Here is a 16,731-nt window from a genome sequence, read left to right as displayed (position 1 = left end):
AAATCTGGTCCTGGACGCGTCGTCGCCTGAAGCAAAGCCTCCTTTTCCTTCTATTACTGCGTGCCCGCTCCACGTGCAGACACCCCACTGAGGCTTGCTAAGCCAAACGCTGCCCACCAGTACAGACGAATCTTCAGACAAGCCTTGGACAGGTGGGAGAAGCAGGGTCAGGCCTCTTGGGTGGAGAATACCCGGGCTTAGAGGACAGTCTGGAGGGGATGTCAAGGGCACCTTTGAGTCTGTGAGGAGGGGTGTGGCTAGAGGAGGGGCCCCTCCAAAGTGAGGACCAGAGGATGTGTGTCCTTCAAACTCACTCTGAAGCAAGAGAATATTGCAGTGTCTCAACCCCACCTGTCCCTTCGCTTCCTCTTTCCCTCCTTTCTTCCCTTCTCCCTTCCGGATCTCTCCTCCTCTCTCTTCCCTTTCTTGCAATGTTGGGATTAAACACAGGACCTCATCCATGCTAAGCAAGAATTCTCCACCACTGAGTTCCACCCCGGCTCAGTTATTTGTCTCTGGTGCAGCGCATAGAGATGCCGATGTTAAGAGGCAGCGATGTCAGACAGCTGCTGTTTGGCGCCTCACGGCCAAGCAGCACTTGGCTTTTAGAGCTACTGGAGGTCTTCAATGACATGGTGCCCGCAGAGCAGGAACAGGAAGGTTGTGCTCCACAAATGTCAGCGCTTTTTCTGTGAAGGGAAAAAAAAAAAAACAAACTTAGGGAAACCCAGTGGGAGCAGCTATGCTCCCGCAGGGGCCAGAGCAAACCACAGCAAGCTGTGATGTCAGCCTCAATGGCAAGTAAAACTGGAGGTGAAGACTACACAAGAAGAGAGGTATCCAAGGCCTGCTCCATAGGAATGTGTGCTGTATGTGTGCTTTGTGCAAACGGAGGCAGTGTGTGTGTGCGTGTGTGTGTGTGTGCGTGTGTGTGTGCGTGTATGTGCGTGTGCGTGTGTGTGCATGTGTGTGCGTGTGTGTGCGTGTGAGTGTGTGCGTGCGTGTGTGTGCGTGTGTGCGTGTGCGTGTGTGTGCGTGTGTGCGTGTGTGTGTGCGTGTGTGCGTGTGTGTGTGCGTGTGTGTGTGTGTGTATGCGCGCGTGTGTGTGCGTGTGCGTGTGTGTGTGTGTGTGGTGTCAGTAGCACATTTGTCTTTGCTTGCCAGGTCCAGCACGAAGTCTAACAGTTGGGGAGTTTGCAATACAAACTCTCTTTCCCTTCTCTTTCCCCACCACCTTGTGATAGCGCAGTCACCTTTCCTTTGTTTGTTGACAGCTCTATTTTGTTGTTGTTGTTGCTGTCAACAAAGACAAAGGCATGTTTACTTTGCCACCTAGTCTAGGTTTAGCTATTGACCTAACAAATAAAACACAAGCCTCCAGGCTGGAGAGATGGCTCAGAGGTTAAGAGCACTGGCTGCTTTTCCAAAGGATCTGAGTTCAATTCCCAGCAACTGTATGATGGCTCACAACCATCTGTAACGAGATCTGGTGCCCTCTTCTGGTCTGCAGGCATACATGCAGACAGAACACTATACATAAATAAATAAATCTTACAAAAACAAACAAAACCACAAGGGTCCATATTCAGCTTTCGAAACTAGACCATCCAGGGTGCTCTGGCTTCCTCCTCTTTGTCACTTGGATCAGGCAACTCTGCGGAGCGGAGGGCCTTGCCAAGAGAAAGGTGTGAAGTCAGCAGTCTGGTCCCACTGAGCTTCCGATGCCTCTAGCCTCCCCTGCAGCTTGAGAACTCTTTGGGGGTAACCCTGACCCTCATGCACCACCTCTGTGGGTGCTCCCTGACAGCCTTTCTCAAGAGACTCGGAACCTCACCTACAAACCTGGTACGATGCTCTGCAGGACAACAAAATCTTAACTATTTATCACTTGAAGTCACTAAGTGGGCTCACTGGCTGCTGATCACACATCTATAAATAGCCATTGTATTACAGGCTTCTAGAGGGTTCTCAATAAAGAGCACGCTCATTTCCTTCTTGGGTTTTTCAACCAAGAAAGGATGATCGTAAGAAGAAGCTGGCACGGACGGTGGAATAGCAGTTCTATTATTGATAAGGGCCAGACAGCAGGATGTGGCCATAGGTCTTCAGCCACCAAGCCTGCTACTACTGAACCCCAGATGTTAGGTAGCCTCACCCACATAGTCCCGAGGAGCACTGACAACAGACCCAAAAGAGGAGGTGGGCTCATGCCCAAGAGGGGCAAGGAGTAGCTCTGAGCCAGGGCTGCCCAGGTATTTGTCCCAATCAAGAGTGAGGAAGCCCCTGTTATTCTGCCATATCCACTAGGGAGCAAGGAGCAATGAGGTGGAAAGTTCCAGAAATTCTGCTAATTAAACTTCCCCATTGGGAAGGAAATGTAAAGAGCTTGATCTAAGTGGCCCCAAAAGGCCTTTGAGGTAAAGGCTTGCTACCCAGCATGGTGCCACTGGGGCCTGTGGACCTTGAGGGAGGAGGACCTTCTGGAAAATCTTTAGGTAATTGTGGTGTGTGTTCGAAGGGAATTTTCGAGACCCCACTCTCCTCTCTTATCTCTGCTCTGAGTTGAGGATTTTAACTTCATAATACTTGGTCATGATGGCCTGCTTGGACACAGGCCTGAAAATGACAGACTTCCGCCTCCAAAACTGTGGCCACATGAGTCGTTCCTCTTCATAAGGGATTGCAACTGGGTGTTACAGGAATGGAGAACTGACTGACGTAATGGGGAAGGATGCTCTTTTGGAGTCCTCCCTTCCATTGGGGGCCCTTTCATGCATCTGCCACCGTTCTCCCCAGGGGAGTGGCGCCCTCGTGACTTCTCCATCTCTGTACCCAACTGCCATACTCTTCTGTCTCTCTCTCTGGTGTCTGAGGAACTCTTGCTGACATAGTCTCCACAGAGTAGAGGTCAGGACTCACTGGCTACTGTCAAGAAGCCTCAAACCTGCCCTTTCTGTTGGTGATGCTGTGATACCAGGAACGAAGCCCATGGCCTCCAGCGTACCAAGTGAGTGCCCCACCAGTAAGTGATATCCATGCCTCTTCAACTTGCTGCTTTGAGAGCAGGGATTTTGTTTTCAGCCTCTCTGCTTTTCCCAAGCCTGAGGTTTTGTTAGATCATTCATGCGGATAGAACAGATCGCCTCTGCGGGAATAGCATACACAATGTAAAATCAGTTTTTAAAACAAAGACCTTAACAAGGAGGACCATTCTATTTTATGAGCGAAACTGCAGTTTTGAGATTCTTTTCTTCCTTCCTTCCTTCCTTTCTTCCTTTCTTCCTTCCTCCCTCTTTCCCTCTCTTCCTTTTCCTTTCCTCCCTCCCTTCCTCCCTCCCTCCCCTCCCTTCCTTCCTTTCTCCCTCCCTCCCTCCCCTACCTTCCTTCCTTCTTCCCTCCCTCCCTTTCTTTTTTTTGAGGCAGAACCTCACTTTATAGCCCAGATTGACTTGGAACTTGCAAATATCCACACCCATCCCTATTGTACAGTTGACTTGGGGACTGCTTATGTCCTCTCTCCCACTCTCTATTGTACAGTTGACTTGAGGACTGCTTATGTCCTCTCTCCCACTCTCTATTGTACAGTTGACTTGGGGACTGCTTATGTCCTCTCTCCCACTCTCTTTTAAGAAGAGCAAATGTAGGTCGATTGAAGAGAACCGAGAAGGAATCCCCAAGAGTGAGAGGGGCTCCAAAGGAGGAACGTCCTATATCACTTTATTTAAAAAATTATGACATTTTATTTATTTCTTGTATATGCATGTGCACATCCACAACACTGATATGTGAAGGTCGGAGGGCGACTCACAGAACTGAGAGGAGTCAGTTCCTCCTTCCACCACTTGGGTCCCAGGGATCAAACAAACTCAGTGGGCCCAGCTTGGAGGCAACTTCCTTTATGTGCTGGGTCAGTCCGACAGCCCCATATCGATTTCTTGTATGATGGGAATTTGGTGAGAGTTACACCTTTTTTCCTTTGTTCTCTAAAACAAACAAACAAACAAACAAAAACAAAACAAAACACTAAAGGGCAGGCAGATCAAGCTGCTGATGACAACAGTCTTCCCATGCCAGTACGAATGCCCTTTTGTGGTGTGACTGAGCAGGAGAATGGATCAGCTACGATGTGGGTGAAGGCCGGAGTCTACACCAGACGCCTGGACCTTCACACAGCCTGATGCCTCTGCATTCATGGTCTCGGAATACTGCCCGGGGTCCCAGAGATGCTGGTCTCACCACTGCATGAGGAAGGGCCATGCGGAGACCCATTCAATCCACCTGGCAGCCGTGTCTGTGAGCTCTTCGGTGTTCCCTCACCAACCCACGGGTTTGGAAAAAACAAGCCGTCGTTGCTTCATACAATGAGGGTAGTTTGTTCTACAGCTGTTGTAGCTGAAACAATACCCGTCGCTAACCTTACACGTCTCAGGCTCCTTCGTATGCATTAATATTTACATGTATGTAATTTCATACTGAAATATATTCATGTGAACACACATGGATTACTTAGTCCTTTAAGACTCCCTAGAGTACAGACTTGAACAGATGAACCTCTTCCTTGCTAATGGAGGTCTAGGCAATTGCTAACTTTTCATTATGCTCAATCATATTGTTTGTTTGTTTGTTTTGGTTTTTCAAGACAGGGTTTCTCTGTAGCTTTGGAGCCTGTTCTGGAACTCACTTTGTAGACCAGGCTGGCCTCGAACTCATGGAGACCTGCTTGACTCTGCCTCCCAAGTACTTGGATTAAAGGTGTGTGCTACCACCGCCTGGATCAATCATATTGTAATGACTATCTCTGGACCTTCATGCCTCCCGGCTCCAATCCACCCTGCTTATTTCCACCACTGCAGGGCTTGAAAGACCTAAGGCCTTCTGGGTACTTGTAGGGCTTTGGTCCTCTGGACTACCCTGAGAAGCTGACCCCTGTTCTCTTAAGAAAATAGAAAAACATCTGGGCACAGTAACCATTATACTCCTCTCTTTGGGCTTTATTAAGGAGCTGAAAACCAGACAAGTTTAATCCCAGCACTTGGGATGAAGAGCAGGTGGATCTGAGTTCAAGGCCAGCCTGGTCTACAGAGAGAGTTCCAGGGCAGCCAGGGCTACACAGAGAGACCCTGTCTCGAATCGTCCCCCTTCCTTCCCCCACAAAAAAGGCTGACAAAGTAGACCTATGAGCGTGGCGGCACAGCTGCACTCCGGGAACACTGATAAAGCATATGGACCCCGTGGCCTTCTACGCGGCAGAAGATTATTGAAGAGAATTTTGCAGTTGTGTGTCACTCTCTAGTCCCTAGCGTGCTCCATGCTGCTTGGGGGTGATTGGCTGAGGCCTTACAGGAAAGGACGAGAAGGAGTGTGGGTGTCTCTGATAGGAAGGGACTGGGGACGGGCCCTGCATCCTGCAGAGGTATTTCTGCCAGAGGCGCGTGCGTGCGTGCTACATAAGGGCTGCTGACAGAGTGCTGTGTGCCTCCGTGTGGATGTGACCAAACTCAGGGATGTGCTGCTGTTAAATGAAGCGAGGCATTTCCATGGCAACACATCTCTCCGCTCCCAGCCAGATGCCAAGCCCTTAAATTATATTTTTCTGGCTGAAAGCACCTCAATTGCTTCTAGTCTCCAAAGCAATGGGACTGCGGGGACACCAGATGCCTCAACCTCATTTCCAACATTCAAACAAAGCCTAAGGGGTGATATGTGGGGGCACAAAGGGGTTTTGTTTGGGGGGGAGGCCTGTAAGTAGCCATTAGTTAACAGGGCTGGACGGGCTCCATGTCTATCATCTCTTGGACCAGTGATCTGGGGTTAATGTCTTCCAGTGCTTCAGTCTAAAAGAAGGAGCTGCACAATGAAAGTGGGCAGAGATGTCAATCATTCATTCCAGTAATCAGCGCCTTTCTGCCCATCCATTGTCTTTCTTTTGGTTTTGTAAAGGTGGGTCCGATGTGTCAGGCATCCCTGCCTCCTTGGTCATAGGAAACTGGTCTGAAGCACGCAGCTGACCCAAAGTTGGCCAAGCTGATTCTCTTCCATCGATTCAGGTGAGGTAGTGGCAGCCCCGGGTAAGTAAAATCATAATAGTTGCACTAAAACAGCAGAGAAGACACAAGGCAGCGAAGACCACAGCGGGAGGAAGGAGGAGAACAGGTCAGCTGCTGTGTTCCGACAGCTCTCCTGATTCTGCTTCCCGGAGGCTAGGGTCTGCTTCCTGCAGTTGGCTGTTTTCTCTTTGGTCTTGTGACATGCTCCCTAAGTTCAGCTGGTATCTTTCCTACCACAACCCCACCCACAGTAGCAGAGACTCCTCAACAGAGGAGGGCGCCTGAAAATGCACAAATACAAGATGATGGCGGCTGCTCCCCCACAGTGGCTGCTCCCCACAGCGGCTGCTCCCCCACAGCGGCTGCTCCCCACAGTGGCTGCTCCCCACAGCTGCTGCTCCCCCACAGCGGCTGCTCCCCACAGCTGCTGCTCCCCCACAGCTGCTTATTTGCAGAGAGTTTGTGGGATCAATGTCAAGGCAAGACTATGACCAAGGAAGTTTCTGCCACTTAATGGCATTTTGTTGAGCAGCTACTATGTGCTGAACACTGTTTTAGATGTCAGAGAAGCAGATCCAAACGGGGGTGCCTTTGGGGAGTTTATTCTCTGGAGGACACAAACAATGGGGGAAAAGAAGCTGTGGGAACAGATAGGGCTGCGGGCTATGAACCCAACAAATGATTCTCGGAATGTGAGTCATGCATGCCTAATCGGTACATCAAGGTTCTATGTGTCCATAAATGTTGCCAGGTGCTTTTGTTTTCACAAGAGGGATGAAACAGTTGAGATAATAACTGCCCTTTGACCCAAATCATAGTGGGGTGAAACCAAGTTTTGCTTGCTGTCAGCTTTTACATCATTTGCTCCAGGAAGGCGGGCCTTCAGCTCTGGGTTAAAGGTCTTTTGAATTGCACCCTATGCCTGGTCCATTATCATATCCTTACGGTCATGCAGGCATTTTCTCCACTCCCTAAGAGACCATCCCTATGAGATGCCTGCCAACAATCACCTGATACAATGACCCCTTCACCGATGCTCAGTAGTTGCCAGAATAATAAACACCAGGACTGTTATTCTGACGAGCAACAACTCCTGTTTTGTTTTATATTCTTAGCTAGCTCTTTCACGTTAAGACCCTGCTTGATCCAGGAACGGGTGGTTAATGGCTCAACTAGAACATGACTGGCTTGAGATACAGGAGCAGGATTGTCCACTTTCTCCACAGCTCAATCTGGGTCTCCTCTGCTGCGCACCTCTAAAACTGAAGAAGCAGCGCCCATGGTCCAATCTCCAGGGCTCTCAGAAGGGACAACTGATGGGGTACATGGAAGCACATGGTCACAGAGCTACAGTGAGAACCCGAGGCGCACAGTGTAGTCAGTATCTGGACAAAACCTTCTGGTGTGTCCAAACAGCAGAGCGCTTACCTCTCCTCCCTTCTGCCAACACGGGGTGCACAGAAAGGCAAAACCTTAGGGCTCTGCCGTCATTGCTGTCTGCTCAGGCATGTCCCCAGAATACAGCACTCCTTTTCAGGATAGTACCAGGGCCTTACAAAATGGCTCAGCCTCCAATGTGACTCATTTGTTACCCTAGCAAGCAAGCCCAGGATTGGTACTTGCGTGACTGACGCAGACCAAGGCTGGTGGGCACAGCGAGGTGCTTGAACTTGGGCTACACAAAACAAGAGGCTGGTTCTCTGGTTGGGATAGGTGGGTCCAGATTCTCCAGTCAGCCTGGCAAAGGAGCCAGAATTAGTCTGCTGTAGCTGTTTGCCAACAAATGGCCAATACCAGATCTCATTTATACATGGAATCAGGGTAGACGGAGGTGGAGAAAGGCAAACCCCGTTTTCACTCTTACTACTGAATATGGGGGGTTTTCTGTTTGTTTTGACAGGTCTTACTATGTAACCAAGACTGGCTTTGTTACTTGTCACTTTAGCTTCAGTCTCTAGAATGTTAGGATCACAGGTGTGAGCCACCGTGCCGGAACCTCTGCACAGCATTCTTCATAAGGTTTGCGATGTGTAATTAAAAATTCACATAGGTAAGCCGGGCGATGGTGGCGCACACCTTTAATCCCAGCACTCGGGAGGCAGAGGCAGGCGGATCTCTGTGAGTTCGAGACCAGCTTGGTCTACAGAGCTAGTTCGAGGACAGGCTCCAAAGCCGCAGAGAAACCCTGTCTCGAAAAACAAAAACAAAAACAACAACAAAAAATAAATAAAATGAAATTCACATGGGTAATATATGAATGTATTTTTATAAAAAAAATCAGAGAACACAAAATTGTATAGTGCTGCCCTCTACCACCTCCCAATGTCTCCTCTCTAACCCTACATTTGGATGGAACTCCCCAGACATATTTACAACACAAAAACTCTTTGGTTTTTATTTTTCCCAAGACAGGGTTTCTCTGTGTAGCCCTGGCTGTCTTGGAACTTGCTCTGTAGACTTGGCTGGCCTCGAACTCAGAGATCTGCCTGCCTGTGCCTCTGCCTCTTGAGTGCTAGGATTAAAGGTGTGTACAACCACCATCTTTTTTTTTTTTTTTTTTTTTGAGACAGGGTCTTGCTTTGTAGTCCCAGATGGTCTGGAAGCAGACTGGCCTCCAACTTTCCACCCTTCTGCTTCTGCCTCCGTAGTGCTGGGGTTCCAGATGTGGGCCACCATGTCCACTCAACGTCAATGCTCTATAGTGTGGATGTCCCATACTATATTGGCCTGCTTGGTACCAACTTCTGGGTAGTTACCAGTTTTTCATTATTATATCTTTTTACACATTATGTACCCACATGAAGGGTCTAGAGGAAAGAGACTGAAAATTGCTGGATTAAAGTTTATGGCAACACTGACAATTAGCTACCAACTTACATTCCCCACAGCAGTGGAACACTGCCTTCCCACATATCCATGCCAACCTGAACAGGTATGTGCCTGGCATTGTTCTAAACAGAGCACATATCTGTCTTGTGGCGCTGATAGTCTAGAGGAGGGAAATAATTATATTTCACATGTATTTATTGTGTATATTAGTTACCTATGCAGAATCACCAGAGGAAGAATGAGGTGTAAGTGGCTGGGAGCGAGAAGCCAACAGAATCAAGGGGCCAGCCGGAGGGTTTGTAGGTGCCATTCTGCCTTGGACTCAGGGAGAAGCGTCATGAATGGGAGGAAGAGCTGCTATTGCAAGAATCTAGCTGAGGTGACAGTGGCCTGGGTCAGGGAAGTAACAATGAAGATTCTGAAACGTTAAAACTAGAGTATCTGGGGATTAGATACAGGATAAAAGAGCAAGGTAGATAGCTGATGGCTCAGCGAGGTAAACGCTCCAGGCGAACCTGCTGACCCCACATCCATATAATGAAAGGAGAGGACCAACTCTCTTAAGTTAAGCTTTGGAACTGTTACTAAAATTTAGCTGTTGCATTTTACCTTCTAGTAATTCATCTTATTTTAAGAACACTGATTTACCAGTGAAACCAACTGAGAGGCAATAAACTCATCTACAAGGGAGCTCAAGTTTGGACAGGTAGTTGATCAAAAGGAGAATCAATAACAACGCATCGGCTGGCTAGGTAAGCTGGACCTTCATTGCTCTTCCCCCTGTACCCTGGGAAGCTGACCAGGGCTTTTTCCTGCCCAGCTCCTCAGCCTCTGGGCCTGCTGAGATAGTAGACAGTCCCAAGGCTCTCGTGCCTAATTAGCATTCGAATACGCCTCAGGTGAATCCACCTAGGGTATTAGGGCTTTTCTTCTTCCAACTCTAATAAACAGCCTTGAGATTAGGGGAAAAGGGATAAAACCAGCTTATTTTAGTGAAAAAGGACCTCAGAAAATTGGAACATGGGAAAGCTAAACCTTGCTGAGTCTGCCTGATTTAGCAATACATTTGTCTCACAAAGGCTCTGGGACTCTTCTAGGGAAAACCAGACATGGGCTGTACCCAGCACTAGACAGGGGCTCTACTGCAACAGGCAGAAAGTATAGAGGATCCAGTTAATCATGGGGCCTTCCTGTTTTCAGAAGCAGACCCACAACGTAAGCTTTATTTCTAGAAACTGGGTAATAACCAGTGCTGCCCAGCAAGATTTTATGTAAGATCCCAAGACCCTGAGAGAGGCTGTCAGAATGAGCAGGGAAGACATTAGGAAGGACACCTGAGTGTGAGCTTTCGCAAACCTGTTGGTGCTGAGCTCAGCATATACATCATCCAACCCCTTCATAAAGGCCATCCACATTGCAATCTAGGCAGCTACAAAAAACCTGAGAATATATGCCTTCCCTATGCATATGTCCACTTAAAATATTACTTTTAATTTTTTTTTTTGAGACCGGGTTTCTCTGTGTAGCCCTGGAACTCACTCTATAGACCTGAGATCCACATGCCCCTGCCTCCCAAGCTCTGGGGATTAAAGGTATGTGCCACCACCCCCCAGCTAAACATGTTTTTTGTGTCTGAATGCTTTGCCTGCACCTATGTCTATGCACTACATGAATGGCCAGTGCCCTCAGGGACCCAGTGTTGAATCCCTTGGATCTGGAGTTACAGAAGATTGTGAGTTGCTTTGTGGGTGCTGGGAACTGAACCCTGGAAGGGTTCTCTGGAACAGCTGCCAGCGCTTTCTCAAATGCTAAGTCATCTCTCCAGCCCTTAAAAGGTCCTTTAAGTAGAGTACACAGCCTTTGCTTCCCAACCAATGGATTGAAAAGGTGCTTAGCATGATACTTGGTACTTTTAGACGTAATTACATTGAACAAGTCTTTTTTACTAGACAGTGCTGCTGCCGTTCCTCGATTTGCATTCTAAATTTCGACTGAGGTAGAACCAGGTTTGAGAGTTGGGCTTCTAAGGTTGGGGAGACGGCTCATTAGTTAAGAGTATATTAATGTTCTTCCAGAGGGTCAGTTTGATTCCTAGCACCCACACGGTGGCTCACAAACATCTCTAACTCCAATTCCTGGGACTATCACTCAGGCCCTAGATGAGTAAGTGGTGTATAGACATATATACAGACAAAACACCCACACACATAAGCAAAATTAAATTACCACCTTTTAAAAGAATAAAGCTTTTGCTGGGTGGTGGCAGTACACCTTTAATCCCAGGACTCAGAGATAAAAGAGACAGGTAGATCTCCGAGTCTGAGATCAGCCTGGCTACAGTGTGAGTTCCAGGACAGGCTCCAAAGCTAGAAAAACCCAATCTCAAAAAACAAACAAATAAATAATTTATTTTTTTAAAAAAGAAGAATAAATTTTAAGATTTTCAATGTAAATAAAGAAATATGTAAACATCAGGAATACACAGAGGCAAAACACCAAACAAAATTTAAATATGTAACATTCTGTAAAAAATATTACTCTGTATAGTTAATCAGACTTTCTCTTAAATATAGTTGCCCATTTTCCTACTGTCCTTGAAAAGGCAACTGGTTTTCTGTATATGAATGTATGTCAGTAGGATGGTAGTTCCAGGAAGGGAACTGTGATTTGTCTAATCACAGGACTTTCTGAACCAGCCACTTCCTGCTGCTGGACATGTGGCTTGTTTCAAATCTTCACTCTGATAAATTCTTGTACAAAAGCCTTCCTGAATGGCTCTGATGACTTCTGTAGTAGACTCAGTTCCCAGAAGTAAAATTTATTGGACCCAAGGACACACCACTGAAAAAAACATTTAGAAGTCACGTATTTCCTAAATAGTATCTGAGAGGATAGTCTAGGACTATGTCCCATAATGCAAACATCCTCACCAGCAGAGAGCATTATGGGTGCCAGTTCCTCTAGTTCTACTATCCATGCACTGATACCATCAATTATATATATGCCACATTTTAATTTTATCCTTTGATAAGTGATGAAGTGCTTAAAAACAGTACTTCCCGCTGGGCAGTGATGGCACACACCTTTAATCCCAGCAATGGGGAGACAGAGGCAGGCGGATCTCTGTGAGTTCAAGGTCAGCCTGGTCTACAAGAGCTAGTTCCAGGACAGGTTCCAAAGCTTCAGAGAAACCCTGGTTTCAAAAAACCAAAAGGCTCGTTCCTTGGTGTCGGATGGAGTTTCTTAGGTTAGACTTGCTCTGTCACGATGCAGATCCATCCTATGCTTTAGGTTCTGCAACCTTCTAACCTTGCACTCTCATACAATCGTTTAACTTAGAGACTCATTCTCAAAGTCTTTAGCAAAACGTGTTTGCTAGTTTTGCTGTGTATGTCACATGTGGGCCTAGGGACCAGAGGATACAAGAACCCAGGATCCCTTGGAACTGAACTTGGGTCCTCCACAAAAGCAAGTGCTCTTAACTTCTGGGTCCTCTTTTCAGCTACCCCTCAAGAAGTTAATTCTGATGCAGGAGCTTCATACAAGATTCATGTGTCAGCATGTTCTTATGTTTCCCTCCCCACATCTCTCAGCCATTTACAGCGGCTTGTAGGCAGAAATGAACTGAGCTGGGCTGCATGGCCTATAACTTGCAAGCTCCCAAGAGGAGCTCCTTGAGGAGCTTGGGATGGAGACAGGTCTCTTTCCTTGGCTAGCCTATTTCCACTTGCTCCTAAAAACAGGCCATGCCTTTATCTGATACTCTAACAGTCTCTCTTAGTAAAGGATAAACTTTCTGTTGGACTTACCAAATGACAGCTTGTTGGTTTCAGGTGGGTCACATTTAAGGAACATCAAAGAAAACAAGGAAATTTTCCCAGGGATGAGTTACATAAAAATTTCCTACCATTCACCAATTTTTAGAACCCAGCTTATGTAGTGATTTGTATTAATTTTTGCCCCTGACAAAAAATGCAATATCTATGAACTCAATAACCAAGTGCAGGGCTGGAGAGATGGCTCAGAGGGTAAGAGCATTGCCTGTTCTTCCAAAGGTCCTGAGTTCAATTCTCAGCAACCACATGGTGGCTCACAACCATCTGGAATGAGGTCTGGTGCCCTCTTCTGGCCTGTAGGCACACACACAGACAGAATATTGTATACATAATAAATAAATATTTTAAAAAAATAACCAAGTGCAGATAAATAGAGGGCAGAGAAAGGTAGAAATTAAGCAAATCACAGGCCGTGGCAGGGCTTCCAGATAGCCCCAGTCTCCCACACTAATAGGCATACCCAGTTTATAGACAGGAGCACCTAACTCCCTTATTATCCCCCGCCCCATGACATTAAATCTGACATCAAAAACTATGGCAGTGACTGGACTTTCACAGAATGTTCTGTTATGACAGCCACAATACTTAGGAGAGAAACAGCCAGAGGCTTCAACAGCATCAATACAGCAAAGAAAAAGTGTATCCCTGATACACTCTCAAAGAGATACAGATCTTTAGTTTAAGATGGGAGTGTTTATTCATGGAGAAAACAGCTAACAAAATACTCTAGAGACTTTCTTAGTCCATTAAAAAGCCACCAGAAAGAGTTTGGAGTTATAAAAGACACACAGAGACTACTTTCTCTTTTCCTTTGTTTTACACATATTTATCTCTAACTTCTTCGGGGGTGGGGGCACTTTGTGTCTGTGTATCATGTAGCTGAAGATGCCTTTGAACTTCAGATCTTCTACCCCTTGGAGCGCCGGGGCAGGCCACACCACACTGGATTCATGTGGTACAGGGTAGTGAACCCAGGACACATGCATGGTAGACATTTGCTCTACCAATCAAGAGACAGCACCAGCTCCTGAGGGACACTCTTAATTCCACTGTCTTCATGTGCATAAGATTCCTCTCTGAGGGCAGAGAAGAGTGAAGATCTCAAAGTATTTGATGACAACTAGGAGTTAGGAATTCTGGTTGCTGGTTCACGAATTATATAATGCTGAGAGGAAGAAACTATTTCCTCTTAATAAGCTCTGAGGTAGTGACACACCATAGACATACGATCTCACTTCTTCCTCCCGAGATAACAGCAGAGGCTGAGAAATCCGTGTGGATGATTATCATACCTGTGAGGTATGACAAACACATTCCTGCTTGTATTGAGCTGGATTCAAACACTTCTCTGAGCAAACTGTAATCATTCTACTCTCCAAGACACATCCAGACAGTGGCATGACGGATGACTTCTTTCCTGCCCTTGTGAGGATTGCCTTGGGGCGAGAGTGCATGGCAACAGATCTAACCTTTAAGTCTTAAGTGTCAGAATTTAGCCTCGCCCGTTTTACTGGGCTATTCTGGTCATCCAGATGGCACAAACCATCTGCAGTAATGTCTCTTTTTGTCTCCTCCATGGGTTCTAAGGGGAAGTCCTGGTTTGTGGCCAGTACCTGTCTGACAGTCATATTAACTCGAGCAGTTTTCAAATAGGTGGCACACACCTGCCAGTCCTCTACAGAGCAGGGCTCAAGCAGTGAATCGCTAGGGAGGACAGCTGGGAGAGGTGTCTCTAGGCAGCGAGGCAGGCATTCCCCATCAGGATGCGGAAGGACTCGAGGGACTGCATGATTTAACAGGCGGCTGAAACCTGACATCACCATGATGTCGCCACTGTGCATAAACATGGCTGTAGGGGCCTCATCTCTCTTGAGACCACCCAGGAGAAAGATGGCAGACTGTCCAAAGCTACAGAAAAAAAAAAAAAAAGAGAGAGAAATTTCTATTATTTAGTTATACTTGTCAAAGTTACTGCCAACTGCATTTTTTTGTACTTCAGACTGGCACGGACTGAACTCAGTTCTGAGTTGGGGGTAGGTACCTTTGCCTGCTGAGCCACCTCATGATCCTTATTTTTGATGTGTGTACTTGTGTGGAGGCCAAAGATTAATGCTGACGTCTTCCATAAATGCTCTTCCAACTTGTTCAAATTTATGTGTATGGGTATTTTGCATATATGTGTACATGTGTGCATCTGGTGTTTTCAGAGCCAGAACAGGAAACCAGATAGGCTAGGATTGGAGTTACTGATGTCTGTGAGCCACCATGTAGCTACTGAGAACCAAACCTCAGTCATCTAGAAGAGCAGCAAGTGCTTTTAACCATTAAATCACTGGTCTCACTTGGCATCTTTTAATTTTATACTTTATTATTATTTCTGTATAAATATATAGAGCACAAATGGCGGCCAGAGGACATTTTAAAGTTATCTCCGTCTACTGTGGGATCTGAGCATCAAATTCAGGCCATCAGGCTTGTTAGGGAAATGTTTTTGCCCACTAAGCCATCTTACTGACCCCATCTTTAAAACTTACTATGCTTGAGTCACAGTGCATGTCAGGGTAACTCCTGGAGTTAGTTTGCTCCTTTCACCATGTGGTCCCAAGATTGAATTTAGGCCGTAGGCTTGCAGTACATGCTTTTACCCGAGGAGACATCTCACAGGCCTCACCTTACTGTTCTTGAGACAGGATCTCTCACTTAGCCTGTCTTTCCACTTCCCCCACCCTAGCACTAGAATACAGACATGATCTGCTTCATATGTTGGGATGGGGCGGGGGGAAGAGTTCCTCATACGTGTTACTTGGAGCAAGTTACTTAACCAACTCAGCCACCTGCTCTGCCCCAAAGCCATCACTTTTAAACTATTTTGGCTTGTGTTTCCTAGTGACCAAGCCATGATCTGCTGCCCATACATTACTATGACAGCACAAAGACTTGCTACAAAATAAATTATGATACAGCAATATGCAAAGCAAGAACCGACTTTCAACATTATCTAGGTTTTAATGCACATTTTAAAATTTCAGTATTTTAATAAAATCACGAGTCACTATGTTTCTAATTTCTTCATTTCTAAGACATTTAACGGGAGGTCGGTCCTTTTCTTGTTGAGTTTCTATGGATTCTGCATATACTAAAACTTCTGTTTGAGGGACAGAGGTGAACTACTCAGGCTTTGTGTTTTACTCTGTATCTTGCTCCACTTTACAAAAAAAGGCTGGTTCAATTTGCTTTATGGCCTTCTAACTTGCTTATTACACACAGTAATGATAGTACTTCCTATCATAAAACTTTACTAATTTTAGCTTGAAAATGTCTTAGAAAAACGAACAAACAAACAACCTGAAACCCCTGGAATTAAATTACCTGAAGGACAGCAAGGGTTTGGAGTGATCTAGTTCAGATCTGTCCACATGGATTCCCAGTGTAGAGTCAAGGCGGTAGTAATTCAGGATACCTGCTTCTGCTTGGAACCCCTGAAATCCACAGGCAGCGGCGACTTGCTCTGAGAGGAAAGCCAGGTCAGAAGGGAAAGGTGTATAATGATCTGCTGAGTATTTCTTTGGTAAAAGTAGAAAAAATAAGAAAAATAAACAATAACCTCAAAACATAGGAAACCGTGGCATAAAATCCATTACTCACTAACTACTAGTAACACAGGCACTCACTAAGGTTTCTACCTATTACCAGTGGCTGCTACTGAAGAAAATGTCTTTTTCCTCCTCAGCAACCACACAGACCAGCAGGGAGGTGTGGGGTTCTTTGAGGTCCTCTTCCTAAAGGTTGTTTTTATTAAAAGGAAATCCAATACTACAGTCAGCTTGCCACCTGGCTTGATACTCATCTGCCTGGTCAATCTGAAGGGGTGACATGCTCAAAATATCTGTGTTAAGTCCAATCATAATAAAAGTAGGACCTCTTTTTTCAGTCATTTTCTTTTAAAGTTTTATTTGAGACAGATTTCTTTGTGTTAACAGCTCCGACTGTCCAGGAACTCACTCTGTAGACTAGGCTGG

General features: G+C 46.2%; 1 protein-coding gene across 2 annotated transcripts in view; it reads right to left on the bottom strand.

Moving 5' to 3' along the window:
- Positions 1 to 637: 637 nt before the first annotated feature.
- Alkbh1 (alkB homolog 1, histone H2A dioxygenase) overlaps positions 638 to 16,731 on the bottom strand; it is a 30,119-nt gene continuing 14,025 nt past the window's right edge. Inside the window, exons 5-7 of one of the 2 annotated variants that reach the window (XM_075948316.1) lie at positions 16,082 to 16,275; positions 14,377 to 14,620; positions 638 to 689 (exon numbers count right to left, since the gene is read on the bottom strand). In XM_075948316.1, coding sequence (XP_075804431.1) covers positions 678 to 689; positions 14,377 to 14,620; positions 16,082 to 16,275 — 450 coding nt within the window. In that variant the 3' untranslated portion in view covers positions 638 to 677. Of the gene's footprint in view, positions 690 to 13,385; positions 14,621 to 16,081; positions 16,276 to 16,731 lie in introns of those variants that run through there. The other variant, XM_075948315.1, reaches the window with a different exon arrangement.

The sequence above is a fragment of the Microtus pennsylvanicus genome, chromosome 14 (genome assembly GCF_037038515.1).
Source record: "Microtus pennsylvanicus isolate mMicPen1 chromosome 14, mMicPen1.hap1, whole genome shotgun sequence".
Lineage (NCBI taxonomy): Eukaryota > Metazoa > Chordata > Mammalia > Rodentia > Cricetidae > Microtus > Microtus pennsylvanicus.
This window is presented reverse-complemented; position numbering and strand designations above follow the sequence as displayed.